This window comes from Pipistrellus kuhlii, unplaced genomic scaffold (genome assembly GCF_014108245.1).
Source record: "Pipistrellus kuhlii isolate mPipKuh1 unplaced genomic scaffold, mPipKuh1.p scaffold_m20_p_23, whole genome shotgun sequence".
In the NCBI taxonomy this organism is placed as follows: Eukaryota; Metazoa; Chordata; class Mammalia; order Chiroptera; family Vespertilionidae; genus Pipistrellus; species Pipistrellus kuhlii.
The window spans coordinates 2,289,924-2,307,578 of NW_023425522.1; the positions used below are offsets into that span (position 1 = coordinate 2,289,924).

Genomic DNA, 17,655 nt, shown 5'->3' on the forward strand with positions numbered 1-17,655 from the left:
TTTAATCCTCACAAGGACTTTACTAGTATGTAGTAGGAAGTGTTATCTCAATTTCCCAGTTACAGAAACTGAAGCGGAGAGGATGAAGCAATGTACCTGTGTTCACAGAAATAGTAAGCAGGCGGTTTGGGATCTAAACTCAAGAGTCTGGCCCACACCCCACACTTTTCCCTCCGAAGCTGCCTCCTAGACACATGGGTTCGCATGTGATTGAGGTTGGAAGTCCCCAAGTACACTCTTTGTCCCAGTGAAAATTTTTCTACTGAGTACTTCCTTAAAGAGGTTTCTGGTTAGCATTCTCAAGCAGCTAAGTAACTTAAATTTATATTAAACACTTGTGTTTTTACTTTGATAATGAGTTAAGAAAATGAGTATAAATATATTCATGGTCATTGGGATAGCCATCTTCTAATCAAACAGCTATAATCATAAGAAGTTACATCTAATTTTACATTCACAAATATTTAAAAGTCATTAATAACAATACCAATTGGAGCTCAACACCAGGCTACCCAATATTTTCTCCCTTTAAAAAATTGTTCGTATATTATTTAAGTTTGACTAACACTGTTCTTGTTCTAGAAATGAGATGACCAGCTCTTTCAGAATATACAGCAACTGCCTCCACAAAAGCAGTGCCAGGTTTAGGAGATTTATGGTAAAACCATGTTTCCTAGAGTTCAGTACCAACAGGCAGACTTCTACTGGCAGTTTCTGGGAGAGCTAAGCTTTCCATCCATCTCAGAGGCTTGCTTTTTCTCTGGGAGATGCTTATAATAGAAAAGCGTCATTTGGGATATTTATCAGCTTCTCCTGTCCCTCTGCCGTTCGGTGGAGCTGACCACGGGCAAGGATAAAATGAGCTGGTCCTCTCAGGACCATGAACAACATGGAATCAAAGCTCAAGACTGTCCCCTTTTTTCGCTGTGAGAATGAAACTGTGCCCGTGTGTCAGAGGTGTGAAACGTGCATCTTGGCTAGGAAGATCTTCTCCACCAAAGAGTGGTTCCGAAGGGTCAGTGACATAGCTCAGAGGAGGTTTCTAGTGAGCATTCTGGGACAGTTAGATAGCTTATATTTGTTACACTATTTCCTAACTCTCCTTCAGACCATACAGGGGAAGGATTTCATCTATAACAGGTCCCGGGTCGACCTCAGCAAGCGGGAGGAGGACATCATGAAGTTCTCCGTGAGCCAGATACTGGATAAGACAGTAGAGCAGAATATGAAGGAGATACTGTGCTGGTTTAGGAACAGCACCCACCGGACTAAAGCAAATTACACACTCTTGCTGCTGCAGATGTGCGGCCCCAAGTTACTGCTCATTGCTGCCAACGTCATCAGAGTCCTGTTTCAGAAGGAGCATGATACCATTTTAGGTAAATGAGGCTGCAGGTAGAGACCAGATGGCCCAGAAAGTCAGGTTCCTGAAGTCGGTAAAGGACAAACTTAGGTAGATTGGGATTTTCCAGAAGGCAGATTAGAGTCCTTTGCCCTGACACCAGATCCTATTTACCAAAGGAGAAAGTGTTTAACATAATTTCCTTCTAGAAAATAGTTAAATGATAAATGCAGCAGGATGTATGGACCTTTTAACTGCCAAGCCTTTAAAACAGGTTCTGCCTCCCTTCAGCACAGAAATGGCTAGTCTGTGTGTCTATCACTTGAGGCTGGTGTGATTCCTGAATCAATGAGCTAGAGATTGGTCTGGCCTTGGGAAAGATGCGAAGGGGAAGCAATTGAATTGTTTTGTCCTTTACCCTTCACTGCAGAAACCAGGCCAACAGGTCAAAACCTAGAGCTTTATGTTTTCACTCATTGCATTATGTTTCTTGCTTGCACATAAAATCTAGCCTTGAAGTGGAGTTTATCCAAGGCTGGAGATAGTGAAAGGGCTAAGTAAGGCTAGCACACTTCTTAAATTTAACTTGTATTAGAATCTGGGGTAGGACTTATAAAGTCACAGCTGGCTGAGCTCCCTCAAAACTCTTGAATCAGCAGGTCGGACAAATTGCATTTCTAACAAGTTCCTAGCTGATACTGATGTTGCTGGTTGAGATTTCACTTTGAGAGCCATTGATCTAGTATGTTGGTGAGAAGATCTTAGAAATGTTTGGCCAGCTCAATCGGGGAAGCAAAAACAACCAGAAAGAAGGCAAGAGGTAGTTTTCTCAGGTGTCCAGGAGTGAAAGGTCCAGTGTGGGGAAGCACAGGTTTAGTGGAGATAAAAGCAGGCTGGAAGGGAGCTAGCAGGAGTTTCAGAGTGAGGTCTTTTTTTTTTTTTTTAATATGTTTTATTGATTTTCCACAGAGAGGAAGGGAGAGGGATAGAGAGTTAGAAACATCAATGACAGAGAAACATCGATCAGCTGCCTCCTGCACACCCCCTATCAGGGATGTGCTCGCAACCAAGGTACATGCCCTTGACCGGAATCGAAATCAGGACCCTTCAGTCCACAGGACGATGCTCTATCCACTGAGCCAAACTGGTTTCGGCAAGAGTGTGAGGTCTTGAATAATGGAAATTCCTAATGTCCATGAGAACTTATTTGTAGTTATAATTGTAGACGAGTGGAATCCAAAAGGATTTTTAAGCTACCCTGTTTTCCCGAAAATAAGACAGTGTCTTATATTAATTTTTGCTCCCAAAGATGCGCTAGGTCTTATTTTCAGGGGATGTCTTATTTTTCCATGAAGAAGAATACGGTACACATTTATTGTTAAATGAAAATAAAGGAAATTTATTACCTGTATACGGTACGGTAATACGGTAGTTGTCAACACAAACCAGACAAACTGTGAATCCTAGAGTATCAAGAATTTACTCATTTATTCAATGACAATCATGTTATCATCTTCTGGAACACCATCATACAATCCAATTTCTGAATTTCCTGGTGAATTTCTTGTGACTCCATTTCTTTCAGAATCAGTGGACCAAAGCTCTCATGTTTAGTCTAGGGTGGCCTTATTTTCGGGGGATGCCTTATATTTCACTCAAAAGGAAACCTGTAAGTAGGTCTTATTTTTGGAGGATGTCTTATTTTCGGGGAAACACGGTAGATGAACTATGGGTGATTAGATCCCGATTTATGCCACTTGGCTTCTTCGGTGCATTAGGGAAGTGAAAGAATGATAATCTGAAAGGAAGAAGTGATGAAAAAAATTAGTCCAGCTCCTGAATTTCATAGATAAGTAAGCCAGAGATCAGGAAATCTTGAGAGATTGGAACTGGATCACCCAGGCAAGGGGGTTGAAAACCAGAACTCCTTTCCTGAGCATCTCCCATTGTGCAGTGCTACCCCTCACCACAAGGAAGGGCAGACTACAGCAGGCCTGGCTTATACACCCACATACACTGCTCTGTGGTTTACTCTCAAAGGTTTTCATCACCCTCCACAGCAATTAGCTACTTATATTAGGGTCGAGCCCAATTACAGGTTGTGCATCCTTCTCTTTCTCCTAGGGCAGTGGTCGGCAAACTCATTAGTCAACAGAGACAAATATCAACAGTACAACAATTGAAATTTCTTTTGAGAGACAACTTTTTAAAACTTAAACTTCTTCTAATACCACTTCTTCAAAATAGACTCCCCCAGGCCATGGTGTTTTTGTGAAAGAGCCTCACTCAAGGGGCCAAAGAGCTACAAGTGGCTCGCGAGCTGCAATTTGCCGACCAAGGTCCTAGGGAACTTCTTTCTTAAAAAGTTATTATTATTATCATTATTTTTTTTACTAAAGGATACTTATTCATGTCATTGAAGAAAATTCAGCTAGAGCTCCAGAAAAGCAGTCCCTCTTCCAGCTCTTGCCCACAGCACTCTCATGCTCTCTGTAAAAGAGCTCTGATAAATTTTGCATTGTAGGTAGGCTGGCAAAATCTAAGTAGGGGAATTCTGTGATATTTGCATAGAAACTCAAAGACCCCAAATGAAAACCAACATAATTGGCCTGGCCCATTTTATGTAGATTTAAAAGAAGCAAGTAGAAATTAAATAATTTACTGCCATTATTCTTCCACACACCTGCTTAAAGAACAACCTTGTCTTGATCTTTTGTTTTTCAGAACTTGGTCAAGACCCCAGTCTTATACTTTTATTTCCTGAAAAATACTACAACCTCCAGCTTGATACTATAAGAGTCAGGAGCACATCCTTCCCTTTGTCCAAAGATTCAGAGGGAAAAAGCTTGCTTAAAAATGTTGAATGGGAAACATCTCATACTGGTAAGTTGGTTTGTAGTGAGAAAGCCAATAGATATGAGATTGGGCAGCCCCAAAGGAGTTGGAGGGGCTGCGAGGGCAATAGCATCTGGGAATGATAGATTTGGAGAATTAACCTTCATTTTTCACTTATGCTGTGCTGGAATCTCTGGGAAGGGGAGAAGCAAGGATAAAAATCAGTTATTATCACTCAAAAATCTACAGCAAGGTGCCTCTGAGAGCTACCTGAGATTAGACATCAGAAAGGAAACTCTCAAGAGCTTCTTTGGAAGCCTCTCTCTGTCCCAGGCTAAGTCCCTTGTTTAGCCCCTGACCTGTGGCACGGTTGGCACCCCTAGAATTCAACCATTCTTTTTGAAAAACGCAATGGCTGTTTTTTTAGCACTGGATTACTTGATAGGAAATAGAAGCTGTGGGCGATTTGAACCCTGACCTCAAGGCCTTTCTAAGCTGGACATCAAAGCAAGACATATACAAGAAACAATGACAGGAAATATGACACATAGGTTCTAAACCAGAAAATTTCAAAAGTAGATGGGATCTATATACCATATTTTCTGGCGTGTAAGACAACCTTCCTAATTTTACAGTTAAAACATAGGTTTAGACCTATATTCACTGTATAAGACTACCTCCTACTTCCAAGGCAACACCAGTTCTTTTTTTAATAGACCGCCTCTCTAACTCTGGCCAATCTGAGCAGGTTTTTATTCTATCAAATAAAAGTATAATATGTAAATTAACCATCACTCTACTACATCTACAAGCCACACCCACCAGACAATCAGGAGTGAATATGCAAATAAACCAAACCAAAATGGCTATGGCCACAGAGAACAGGAGGGAGGCTTAAGTTTCCCCAGTGATGGAGGAAGCCAAGCTTTCACTCTGCCCTTGCTGGCCTAGACCTCCATTGAAGGCTACAAAGTTTCAGTGATAGAAGATAAATAAATCTAAACAGAAATGATGGCAGCCATGGAACTGGAAAGAGCAGGAGGCAAGGGTTGTCCCCAATGACGATCGAGGAAGCCAAGCTTTCTGCATACCCTGGCCAGCCCAGGTTTCCACTTAAGGCTAAAAAGTTTCAATTGTAGAAGATAAAATAAACCCCAGATAACAGGGCCTCTGCTTGGGTCACCAGGTTGTGTGGCCGATCTGCAAACCACCATAGGCCCCTTGCCCAGGCCACCCACACCCCAAGGGGACCCCCACCATGATCCAGGACATTCTTCAGGGCAAACCAGCCAGCCCCCACCTGTGCACCATGCCTCTATCCTATGTAATAAAAGAGTAATATGAGATTGACCATCACTCCAACATACAAGATGGCTACCCCCATGTGGTCAAAGATCCTGCCTCCATGTGGACACATATGTCCACCACAAGATGGCCAGCAAGGGAAGGCAGTTGGGAGGGATCAGGCCTGCAAGGGAGGGCAGTTGGGGGTGATCAAATCTTCAGGGGAGGGCAGTTAGGGGTAACCAAGCCGACAGAGGAGGGAAGTTGGGGGTTACCAGGCTTGCAGGGAAGGGCATTTGGGAGGGACCCAGGCCTGCAGGGGAGAACAGTTGGGGGGACCAGGCCTTCAGGGGAAGGCAATTAAGGGTGACCAGGCATACAGAGGAGGGCAGTTAGGGGCAAACAGGCTGGCAGGGGAGCAATTAGACATCAATCAGGCTGGCAGGGGAGTGGTTAGGGGTGATTAGGCTGGCAGTCATAAGCGGTTAGGAGAAATTAGAAAGGCAGGCATGCGAGCATTTGGGAGCCAGAAGTTCTGGATTGTGAGAGGGATCTTATATTGGAGAGGGTGCAGGCTTGGCTGAGGGACAACCCCACCCCCATACATGAATTTCATGCACTGGTCCTCTAATATATATATGCCAGTGACCAGAATGCCATAATGACCTAAATGACTGGTTGCTATGATGCCCACTGTGGCCAGTGAACTGGCCTGATTGGGGGTGAGGCTGGTGGCCAACCTTTCGCAACCACTCCCCCTGCTGGCCACCCAATCTCTGATCAGCCTCTCCCACCCCGATTGAGGGTGGGTCAGCTGGCCAACGCTCCACAGCTCTTCCCTCCCTGCCACCCTTGCCCTCGATGGGCCTACCCCATCCCAATTGGCCTGCATCCCTTCTCCCTAGTTAGTCCTGCCCCAAATCAGCCTCCCTACTCCAATAGAGGGTGAGGCCAGCCAGCCAACTTCCTGCAGTCCCTTCCCTACCTGGCCTCACCCCAGATCAGTCCTCCTACCCCAATCTGGGGGCAGGGTTGGCCAGCCCACTGCCCACAGCCCCTCCCCATGGCTAGCCCCACCCCAAATCAGCCCCTACCACCCTGATGGGCCCATGGCCCTCCCCATAGCCAGTTCTGTCCATGATCATCAGCCCTCCACACCAATCAGGGGTGGGGTTGGCTGGCCAACCTCCTACAGCCCCTCCTCTGGCAACTGACCCCTGATTGGTCTTCCCTACCCCATTTGAAGGTGGGGTCCACCAGCCAGTTGCCTTCCTCCCTCCCCCCAGCCAGCTCAGCCCTGATTGAGCCCCAATCTTGGTGGGCTGGCTGACTAACCTCCTGCTTGATGGGCTGGCTGACTAACCTCCTCCCAACAGGCCTAGTCTCAATCCGATGATTGGAGCTAAGCTGGCCAGACCCCACCCATGCATGAATTCATGCACTGGGCCTCTAGTAGTATAATAACCATTCACAAAACCATCACCTAAATTCAATAATTATCAACATCTTACCAATTTATTTCATCATTCCCCTCTTTTAAAATTGTTTACAGTGCTTCCTTAATTTGAAGGAAATTCCAGATGCCATTCCTGAGCAGGGTAGACTTTGAAACTACAGACATCTCCTTGAATTGGGAAGTTTGGAAAGTACTTACATACTTGGTTAGGGAGCTTCTAATTTCATTTTTGCATAAGAAATGACAAAACTCCAGTAGTCTAAGGGCAGACTCTGATGCATTCTGGCCTGGAGTTATACAAGAGACAAACCATGTTCCTTTCTCTGTCTTGGTTCTAGAGGGACAATGGACGAATTCGCTCCAGTGCATTTCTGAGATGAATAAGCTATATTCCAAAAAAGCACACATGCTCAAGGCAGGGTACATCCCATCCAATCTGTTGGTTGACCAGGATGTTGTCAGGGACTTGTCTTCTGGAGCCTGCAAATACCGGGACTTCATCCGTCAACTGCCCATCCATCTCTCCAAGTATATCCTAAGTATGCTGAGATGTATTGGTGATTTCTCAAGAGTCTTCCTCTTGTAATCCAGTTTAAAGGATCCCAGGTTTATCTACCTTCCCCACCTCCCCACAGGTATGCTCGATAAAAACACCCTGAGCAGATGTGCCTCTGTGAGCCAGCATTGGGCTGTACTGGCAAAGAAAGTCAAGAAGGACTACTCGATGCATGCGTTCATTCACAACCAGATCGCCTTACTGCAGGTACTCCTGTCTGGAGGGGCAGTCTGCAGACTGGCCTCACTTCCTTGTGGAGGCTGAGAGACTGGAGCCTTTCAGCCCACGCAGCAAACCCTTTGAATGGCCTCCTTCTCCATTTTGCTGCTTCATAGGCTTCACTTCCTTTCTGTGTGGACTCCCCATTAATCTATACCACATGTGTCAAACACAAGGCCCGCGGGCCAAATCCGTCCCGCCAGGCCTTGCAATGTGGCCCGCACCGCGCTGTCATCACTGCACTCCGCTGCGTTTCCCTCACAATGACAGTTTATGACTGTTCAGCAAACCATTCGGCCCGCGATTTAGGCTGGATTTTAGATTTTGGCCCCTTCTCTGATTGAGTTTGACACCCCTAATCTATACCATTGTGAGTGTGTTGAGCAGGGACAATAGGTAGAAACCTATCGGGAAGAGAAAGGCAGAGCCTTGGGAAATCATATGAAGTAGGGACTCACCACCCACCTCTGCCCCAACCCCTGACCGCTGGCCCCTAGAGCTGCATTGTGGCTTAGGCCATCAGGAAGTCATGTGTATGTTTCTAGGTCAGCCTAACACAGTACACAGATGTCTGCAAGGCCACAAAGTCTATTTGTAGGTTAAAATGCAATTTTCTCTGGCACTTTTACTTCTGTTTCTTACCTGAAACCTAATTCAAATCAAGGATTCTTGGGAGCTAGAATTTTTCCCAGCAGACAGATGAGAGAAGAGGAGAAGAAACAGGTCATCCTGGAAAACTGGGGATGACTGACCCCTCTTTCTGGTATCATTCCAAATCTTTAGTATTATCCTCTTTAAGCCAGTCTACACACCCTTTTGCCTAACTAGCCAGGCTCAGAACTTCCTGAGTTAGAGCTCATCCTTGTTTCGAATCTTGCCAAGCACTAGTTTTTCCCTTCTCTCAGAGAAAGGAATCAAAAGTAGCCATTTTCTGTTTTTCCCCCAGGGTTCCTACACAAAGGGAATAGATCCCACCTATGCCTGTAAGGTTTTCGTCCCAGTTCCTAAAATGACAGATGATATAAAGCGCATACGTGTGAAAAATCAGAAATGGAAACTGAAAACAAAGGTGGGTTCTGATGGCATCGGGGGCAAATAACTGTGAAAATCATCTCTTATTGGCCAATGAAAGCTGAAGTCCAGGCTCAGTCCTTACATAGGGTATAGAGAATGGGAGGATATAGGATAAAGCATATGGATATAGGATATTGGAAGTGATATTCATGACCAGAATTCTGTGTCATGTGTCCTTCAGCTTAAGTTACTTCCTTTTTTTTAACCCTGAAATACCTCAGGTGTTAAACAAATGGATTGATTTGGTTGTTGTCTCAGGATTTGTCCTTACTTTAAATCTCATTGCTATGTCCCAGCACCAAGTCATTTGGTGCAGAGCTCAGAGCCAGGTGCAATGCCAGTTATAGCTGGGATTTTCCTCCACACCCATTTATCCAGGCATCTAGAGGCTGCAGAAGTCTGTGGCTCTGGAATGAGAACAGGAGGGCCAGTCCAGAATGTCCAGGATCCAGAATGAATTAAACTTTCTCACTTTTCATGTCCAGGTTCATTCTGATTCTAGGATAGAAGGGGAAAGTTACTTAACCATAGATCTCCCTACCAAAATCTTAGGCAATAATGAAGAGCAGATGGATGACCCTGAACTCTATGTTCTGCCTATCCAGGCATGGTTCATTCCTAAAACCATTCATTAGATTACTGCTTCCTCCTCTTTTCTCAAGAGCCTTCTATTTTGAAACTATTCAATGGGTCCTAAAAGAATATTTATTGAGGGGTGATCAGACTGTAGTTTCCAATAAGAAAACTGCATTGAAAATGATGAATAGAAGTGTCCAGAGAGACCATCTAGTTCATGAATGTAGAGGCCAGACAGGTCTCATGAATAAGGGAGGCAGTGGTATAAGTAGTAAAGAACAGTGAAACAGTGGTGGATTAGAGGGTTCACTTTACATCTGAAGGGGCCTGTTGCTTCTCAGCTAGAGCTAATTATTGCCATGGAAGACTGTGAAGATCAACCTCCTAGACCACCTGAACTTTTGAGAGAAATTAGAAACCTAAATTATCATGTGACAGTCTTTGCTTTTTTATTTATTTTTATTTTTTTAAAATATATTTTATTGATTTTTTACAGAGAGGAAGGGAGAGAGATAGAGAGCTAGAAATGTCGATGAGAGAGAAACATCGACAGCTGCCTCTTGCACACCTCCTACCAGGGATGTGCCCGCAACCAATGTACATGCCCTTGACCAGAATTGAACCTGGACTTTTCAGTCCGCAGACCAATACTCTACCTCTGAGCCAAACCGGCTTTGACCATTCTTTGCTTTTTTAAATGCTGGCAACCAATTAAAAGCACTTAAAAAAATATGGGCCAAGGTAAATACACTTTTTTTTTTTTAACCTCATTTGACTTGCAATTTTTTAAATCTTTGAGTTGGTCCATTCACTCATTCTATAGATAAAGAAACTGAAGCACAGAGAGTTTCAGGATTCTAACCAGCAGAATAATAGAGACAAATATAAGTGAAATGCTGACCTGCTGTTGGGTATAGTGAAAAGAACATGCTTCTTCCTTAGGTGAAAAAGCTATAAGTGCCTGACAAAAAAGAACCACCCAGGCAGGGTGTAATATTTTAGAAATGTATAATTTAGGAACAGAGAGATAATATGAGGCCAAATGAGGACATGTGAAGCAGTGAGACAAAACAGTTAAGGGGTCTGCTAGGAAAAGGTGGAGGGTGAGTACTGCTGAAAGGTGCTGATTGCAATGGGTACTGAGCTCAGTGTGCCAGGCATGGTGCCTAGGCTTTGTACACATTATATACTTGATATTCATCTTAGGTCAGGTATTGCTCCCAGTTAGGTCACTGCTCCCAGTTTCTGGAGGTGTAAATGAAGGCCATGTTGCTGGAAAACTTGCCCAAGCTCCCATAGCTGGTCAGTGGCAAGCTGGAATTTGAACTCAGGTCTTATTCCTCCCAATGACTCAGGTCTTATTCCTCCCAATCTACTCCATGTAGATTCTAAGTGCTCCAAACTTAATTGATGGGCAAGAGCCAAGGAATTCCAGCATGACTGTGAGAAGCCAGGAAAGCCTCATTTAATTCAAGGCAGGTAGCAGAGCTGCTTGGACTCCGAACTGGCCCTCTGGAGGGGAGGCCGTTTGATAGATTCTTCTGAGGAGAGACTTGTGTGTGGATATCACTAGGTTAAATTTCAGAAGGAGAGTAAGCTGCCCTAACCGGTTTGGCTCAGTGGATAGAGCATCAGCCTGTAGACTGAAAGTCCCAAGTTTGATTCTGGTCAAGGGCATGTACCTTGGTTGCTGGCACATCCCCTATAGGAGGTGTGCATGAGGCAGCTGATCCATGTTTCTCTCTCATCAATGTTTCTAACTCTCTATTCCTCTTTCTTCCTCTCTATAAAAAAGCAATAAAGTATATATATATATATATATTTAAAGGAGAGTAAGCTGAGGAAAGCAACCATTCTAAGGAAGAACCTACAGGCATGAAGATGCCTAAGGTTTAGAAGGAGACTTAGGAAGAGATGTCCCTATAAGGTCTTCCAGATGCAAATACGATGGTTTGGTCTTCTTTGCTTTCATGACAAACTCACTCTGTGTTTGGTTGCCTGGTTGTGTATTATTTTCTGCTTTTGGAGAGGGAAGAGTATGGCTGGAAAGAAGAATGGAACTAGGAGTGCAGTTGAGTCATCTGTGCCAGAATTCAGCGTGCCTAAAAGGCTATAGCTGCTCAGGAAGTATTTGATTAAGGGAGGGAGAAAAATAATAGGGAAGACAGGAGGAGAAGGGAAGAAAAGAGGGAGGGAGGGAAGGAGGGAGGGAGAGAAGGAGGGAGGGAAAGGGAAAGCAAGCACCTCTGCTGAGGTTTCATATATTGATTTCTCTTCTCTGAGGCTCAGATACCTCATCTATAAAATGATGAGAACACTTTGTAGGGTGAAAGATGTACTTTGCGAGGCAGCGGTAAGGAGAAATTAAGATTGTAGATGTATGAAAACTTTGAAGTGTGAACTTATAGAGTAATTTCATATATTGCAGTTCCCATGAATATACTTTGTATTATCAAATATATGTAATATAAATGTGAAACCCTACTGCATGCAATGGCTGGTCAAAAGGGACCTGTGCCTTTATCTGTGAATATACCCTTTGTAAGCTCACTTTTTAAAAAGTTGAGCACCAGCAATATTGAAAGTTCATGGAATCAAATGCATATGAAACATAAAGAAATGGGAGAAAAATTAGGACCTTGGACTCAATATTTTCTCACTTACAGATTACCTTTCTGCCTGCACCTTGGCCCTTCCCCATGACCACATAGCAACAGCCACAGCCTGAAGAGGGCCCTTGTATCCTTGCAGGGGGAGACTTTAGGGGTAAAGTTGACACTGTATTTTGACTCCAAGTGTTCCCTTGTTAGAATGACAACAACTTGTGGATGGCATACCAGAACCAGGAAACCCAGCAGATCCAGATGGAGGAGAGAAATGTCTTCTGTGGGTCTTACAACATCCACATTCTTTCTGACACGTAGGTACTAGGATCTGAATATAGGTCTTCAGAGATCTTTGAATTGCCCACACTGGCATCTTAGGATTCCCATGACCCTGGTTCACTTGGAAAGGCAATCCTTCCTCACCTCAGGCTCTAAATTCACATGAGAATAGGTGCTTGCTTTTTTTTGCACTATTATCAGCAGTGAGTGGGGGATATTTTCCCTTTATAAATTTTGGATATACTGACCAATAAACATGTACAACTTACATGCATCAAATTTTTCTTTTTGAAATATTTTATTGTTTTATTCTAATATCAGAAGTAAAATATGCTTAGTGTGTGTGTGGGGGAAATATCCCCAAATGCCAGAAAACGTATAGAGAAAAGCAAAGATCTCTTATAATTTTGTGTTCTAGAGATAACACCATTGATATTGGTGTCTATTCTAGAATTTTTTTTGCATGCATAAATATATATTTTTAAATAGAAGTGAGTTATGCTATATATATTTCTGTAACCCACTCCAGCAAAATACTGTGGGTATCTTTCCATGTTAAATATGAAAATAGTATTTATGATAACTATATAGTGTGACATCATGTAGATATGCTATAAGACCCTTTAACAGTCAACTTTCTGCCATTCTTTAGGCCTAGGATTTCACTCTTCTTTCGCAAGGTTTTGTGAAGGCCATATCTATTTTATTTTTGGCTGTGAGCCATAGTAACGAATTGCATATTGACCAGTCCTTAAGGGAAAGACAGAGCACATAGGAGACATGCAAAGTTGACTTTTTATGAGTGGTATGGTGATAGGTACTCTTTAGAAAAGATGATGACTGGTTGGGCTCAAGGAATGACAAATGCAATGAGGACAAAATTACTTCTCATATTTAGAGTGACCATACATTCCTTTTTACTGAAGCAATCCCACTTTACTCTGTGATCCTGGAGTAATTAATAATACTTTTTATTGTGAAAGTGTCCCCTTTCACAATAAAAAATATTTGGATAATAATTATTTGGTCATCCTGATCACATTTTATCTATTTGTTAATAATATTATGGCTGAAAAATTAATTCAATTCAACTTGTTTTATCAGACTACAAGCTCATTGAAGTCAAGGTCCATATCTTACTCATTTTTGCATTCCTCATGGCTCCTATTAGCTCAGGACTTGGAACTTAATAGATGCTCATGGATATTGGTTAAGAAAAATTAAAAAAAGAAAAAAAGAAATAGTGGTATATGCAGTGGGTATAGGGCTTCCCTACTGTGTTCCTCTGAGGTTTTCCATGAAAAAGGTTTCTGTGGTTAAATAAGTTTGGGAAACACTGCATACTCTATTCTCCTATTCTCTCTTTTGGGGATTTATCATACATTAATTAACAATTTTTTTATTTTTATTTTTTAGATTTTGCCCCTTGTCTTTAGGTTTTAATTTTACCCAAAATGGATTTTTTGTTATGCTATGAGGTAGTGATATATCAGGGCCCATTAATACTAGGCCTCTATCTCTGCTACTGTCCTTATTGGAAGGCCTTGACTTTTCATATACTTGCAGGTGAAATCACCATGCTAGTGAGTTCCAGGCTGGACACTAACTCTCTTTTCATGGATCATCCTTTTTCCTGGCAACCCAGGTGGGACAGAAATAGAATCATCCACTATTCTGGGGGAGATGTGGTAGCTGTGTCATCCAATCGGAAGATCCAGCTTCTGGATGTCTTACGAGCAAAGGAGATCCCCGTCCAATTCCGAGGCCACACTGGAAGTATCCGTGCCCTCTTCTTGTGTGAGGCGGAAAACTTTCTCCTGAGCGGGAGCTATGACCTGAGTATTAGGTGAGTGGGCCAAGGAGTTGTGGTTCCTCACCAACCTAGGACCTAAGTCCAGTTTGTGGAACAAAGAAGTACATATATTTTTTTTCCTTTTTGTAGTTATTGATAAGTTATCCTAAAAAAAATACTAACTTCTAGAATAGCCCACAGCATTTTGCTTTTTTAGCAAGGTAAAAACCAAAAACTTGTATTTGTTTAAACTTTGGATGAGATAGGCTTATAACAATGATCAGATCTACTAGTATTTTCTAGTTGAAGACTGTGAATCAGAAAGTATTTTTTTAGCATCCTAGATGAAGAACCAATTTATATTTCTTTTCATAGATTCCTTCAGGGCAAAGTATTTTTTGTGGGTATGAAATAGGGTATGGAAGTAAAATTATATATATGGATATATATATATATATATATATATATATATATATATATTTTTTTTTTTTTAAGAATTATAAAAGGACCATTGTACTCATTACTTAGGCCAAGAAATAAAACGTTGTCAGTCTCCAAATCCTATTATGTGCCTTTCCCTTTTGCTTTTTTCTTCTTCCCAACCAGAGGTAATGTTATTCTAAATTTTATACTAATTATTCCCTAGTATTTTTATTGATTTATTTATAGTTATGCAACCTATATATATCTCCAAATATATTTATTACTTTGGTCCATTTTTTAACTTAACATAAATGGAATTGTTTTAAAAATTCATCCATATTTGATTTCTTGTACTGAACTATGATTTTGAGATTCATCCATATGATGTAGGCAGCAGTAATTAACGTATTTTTACTGAGATATAGTGTTTTATTGAATGAATATATCTTAACTCATTTATTTATTCTGTTGTTAATGGATATTTTGATTGTTTCTAGGTTTTCTATTCTTTCAAGGAGTGTTGCCATATGTGTTCTTGGATTTGTTCCCTGGTGTCTGTATATATGAGTTTTTAGAAAATTTTTTTTATTGGGGGTATATAATTGTAATATAACATTTCTGTTTTAGGTATAAACAAACCCATCACCACACATAGTTACAGTTTTTGTTATTGTTGTTATGATGAGAATTTTAAGATCTCTCTTAGTAACTTTGAATATATGGCACAGTATTGTTAGCTGAAGTGCATGAATTCCTTATCTTTACTTTTGACAGTATTGCAGGTGTACTCCATTTCCCCCCACTTTGCACCCATCCCCCCAGCTGCCACACCACCTCAGGCAATCCTCACACTATTGTCTGTGTATATGGGCTATGCATATATGTTCCTTGGTTGATCTCTTCCAATGCTCCCCACCCGACTCTCCTCTGATATCTGTCAGTCTGTTCAATGTAGCCAGGCCTTCTGTTTGCCAGATCATTTTGTTCATTAGGTTCCACATATAAGTGAAATCATGTGATATTTGTTTTTCTTTGCCTGGCTTATTTCACTTGGTGTAATCTCTAGGTCCATCCACGCTGTCACGAAGAGTAAGAGTTCCTTCTTTTTATAGCTATATAGTATTCCATTGTATAAATGTACTATGGCTTTTTTATCCACTCATCTACTGATGGGCACTTGGGGTATTTCCAAATCTTAGCTATTGTTAATGCTGCAATGAACCTAGGGGTGCATATATTCTTTCTGATTGGTGTTTTAGGTCTCTTGGGATGTATTCCCAGAAGTGGGACCTCTAGATCATAGCGCAGTTCAATATTTAATTGTTTAAGGAAACTCCATACTGTTTTCCACAGTGGCTGTACCAATCTGCATTCCCACCAGCAGTGTACTAGGGTTCCCTTTTCCCCTATCATTGCCAGAATAGTTAGTTGATTTATTGGTAGTAACCTTACTGGTAAGTGTGATTTGATACCTCATTGTAGTTTTAATTTGCATTTCTTTGATGATTAATGAGCATTTTTTTATGTCTATTGACGATCTTTATTTCCTCTTTTGAGAAGTATTTATTCAGGTCCTTTGCCCATGTTTTAATTAGATTGTTTGTCTTTCTGTTGTTGAGTTATATATGCTGTTTATATATTTTGGAAATGAACCTCCTATCAGATGTATCATTAGCAAATATATTCTCCCATAGAAAAAGTGGGCTCCCTTTTCATTTTGTTGATGGTTTCTTTTGCTATGCAGAAGCTTTTTATTTCATAACTAAGAATTTATAATGTTGCTATTGTAAATAGTACTTCATTTTCATTTATATTTTAAATTGATTATTACTGGTATGGAGAAATGATAAAAAAAATTTTGTAGTTTGATTTTGTATCTAGCAACTTTGTTAATGTTTCTTAATAATTTTAAAAGTATGTGTGTTCCTGGATCAGTGCGGTTGTGTGGGGCCCACTTGCGTGTGGTGTTCCTGCGGCAGTCCTGGCCAGGCCAGTTTTTCAATAAATCCTTGCCTGCAGGGGAGGGAGATCACCCTGGGTTGACAATCACTCCATTCATGTATTTAATCTTCGCAAAAATCCTATGTGGTAACTATTAATATTATCATTTCCATTTCATCAATCAGGAAAAGAAGCTTACACAGAAATTAAGTAACTCTCTCAAAGTCACATCTAGTAGGTACTATAACTGAGATTAAATTCCAGGACTCTGAGTTTGACCAGGAAACTTTTCTGCCTTACAACTAATTTTTTATCTACAGGAACACTATGCCATATAAACCCTTGGGTCTTTCGAAAATCTGAAAAACATTTTTTTGGCCTAATTCCTGCAGATACTGGGATCTGAGAAGTGGGACTTGCATACGAATCTTCACCGGCCACCAGGGGACAATCACTTGCATCGATTTATATAAGAATACACTAGTGTCTGGAGCAAAAGATTGCCAGGTGAAAGGTGAGAAGAAACTTTCTAAGAAGTTTCCCCAAATCCATAGGTTGCCAAAATACATATTTTGCTCATTTCTACAGGCATCCACTTTTTTTTTTATCCACCCACCCATCTATATACCTATTGATCCATTTCTTTGACAATTGTTGGTTAAATCTGTACAATATGCTAGATACTGTGTGAGCTATCCTGTATAATAAAAGGGTAATATGCAAATTGACCCTAACAGCTGAACAAGAAAAGACCAACACTGACCAGGGGGCAAATGCTCAACGCAGGAGCTGCCTTCTGGTGGTCAGTGTGCTTCCACAGGAGGAACTCCATTCAGCTACAAGCTGGGCTGAAGGCTGTGAGTGCAGTGGTGGGAGCCTCTCCTGCCTCCTTGGTAGTGCTAAGGATCTCCAACTGTGGCTTAGGCCCACTCCCTGGGGGAGTAGGCCTAAGCCACAGTTGGACATCCCCTGAGCTCCTGGACTGTGAGAGACGGCACAGGCCAGGCTGAGGGACCCCCTGAATGCACAAATTTTCATGCACCAGGCCTTTAGTTAAGGAAATAAAATGAGAATGAAATGGCTCTTTCAATACAGCCTTTTATTTCCTTCAGAGGCTTGTCATTTCTTAATGAAAATAGATATATAAATATATGATGGGGAATATAATAAAATATGTGACTAATATAACAACTGCCACTTATTGAGTACTAACTTTTTGACTGTGTTAGATGCTTTATATATATTATCTTATTTAATCCCCATAAGAATACT

General features: G+C 41.5%; 1 protein-coding gene across 6 annotated transcripts in view; it reads left to right on the top strand.

Moving 5' to 3' along the window:
* Positions 1-717: 717 nt before the first annotated feature.
* The window catches only part of FBXW10B (F-box and WD repeat domain containing 10B), a 37,650-nt gene continuing 20,712 nt past the window's right edge, over positions 718-17,655 (top strand). For 2 of the 6 annotated variants that reach the window (XM_036452166.2, XM_045586514.1), the window contains exons 1-8: positions 718-1,379; positions 4,067-4,225; positions 7,256-7,456; positions 7,553-7,680; positions 8,639-8,761; positions 12,153-12,262; positions 13,873-14,073; positions 16,776-16,897. In XM_036452166.2, coding sequence (XP_036308059.1) covers positions 881-1,379; positions 4,067-4,225; positions 7,256-7,456; positions 7,553-7,680; positions 8,639-8,761; positions 12,153-12,262; positions 13,873-14,073; positions 16,776-16,897 — 1,543 coding nt within the window. In that variant the 5' untranslated portion in view covers positions 718-880. The remainder of the gene's footprint in view (positions 1,380-4,066; positions 4,226-7,255; positions 7,457-7,552; positions 7,681-8,638; positions 8,762-12,152; positions 12,263-13,872; positions 14,074-16,775; positions 16,898-17,655) is intronic. The other 4 variants (XM_036452164.2, XM_036452165.2, XM_045586516.1 and 1 more) reach the window with 3 other exon arrangements.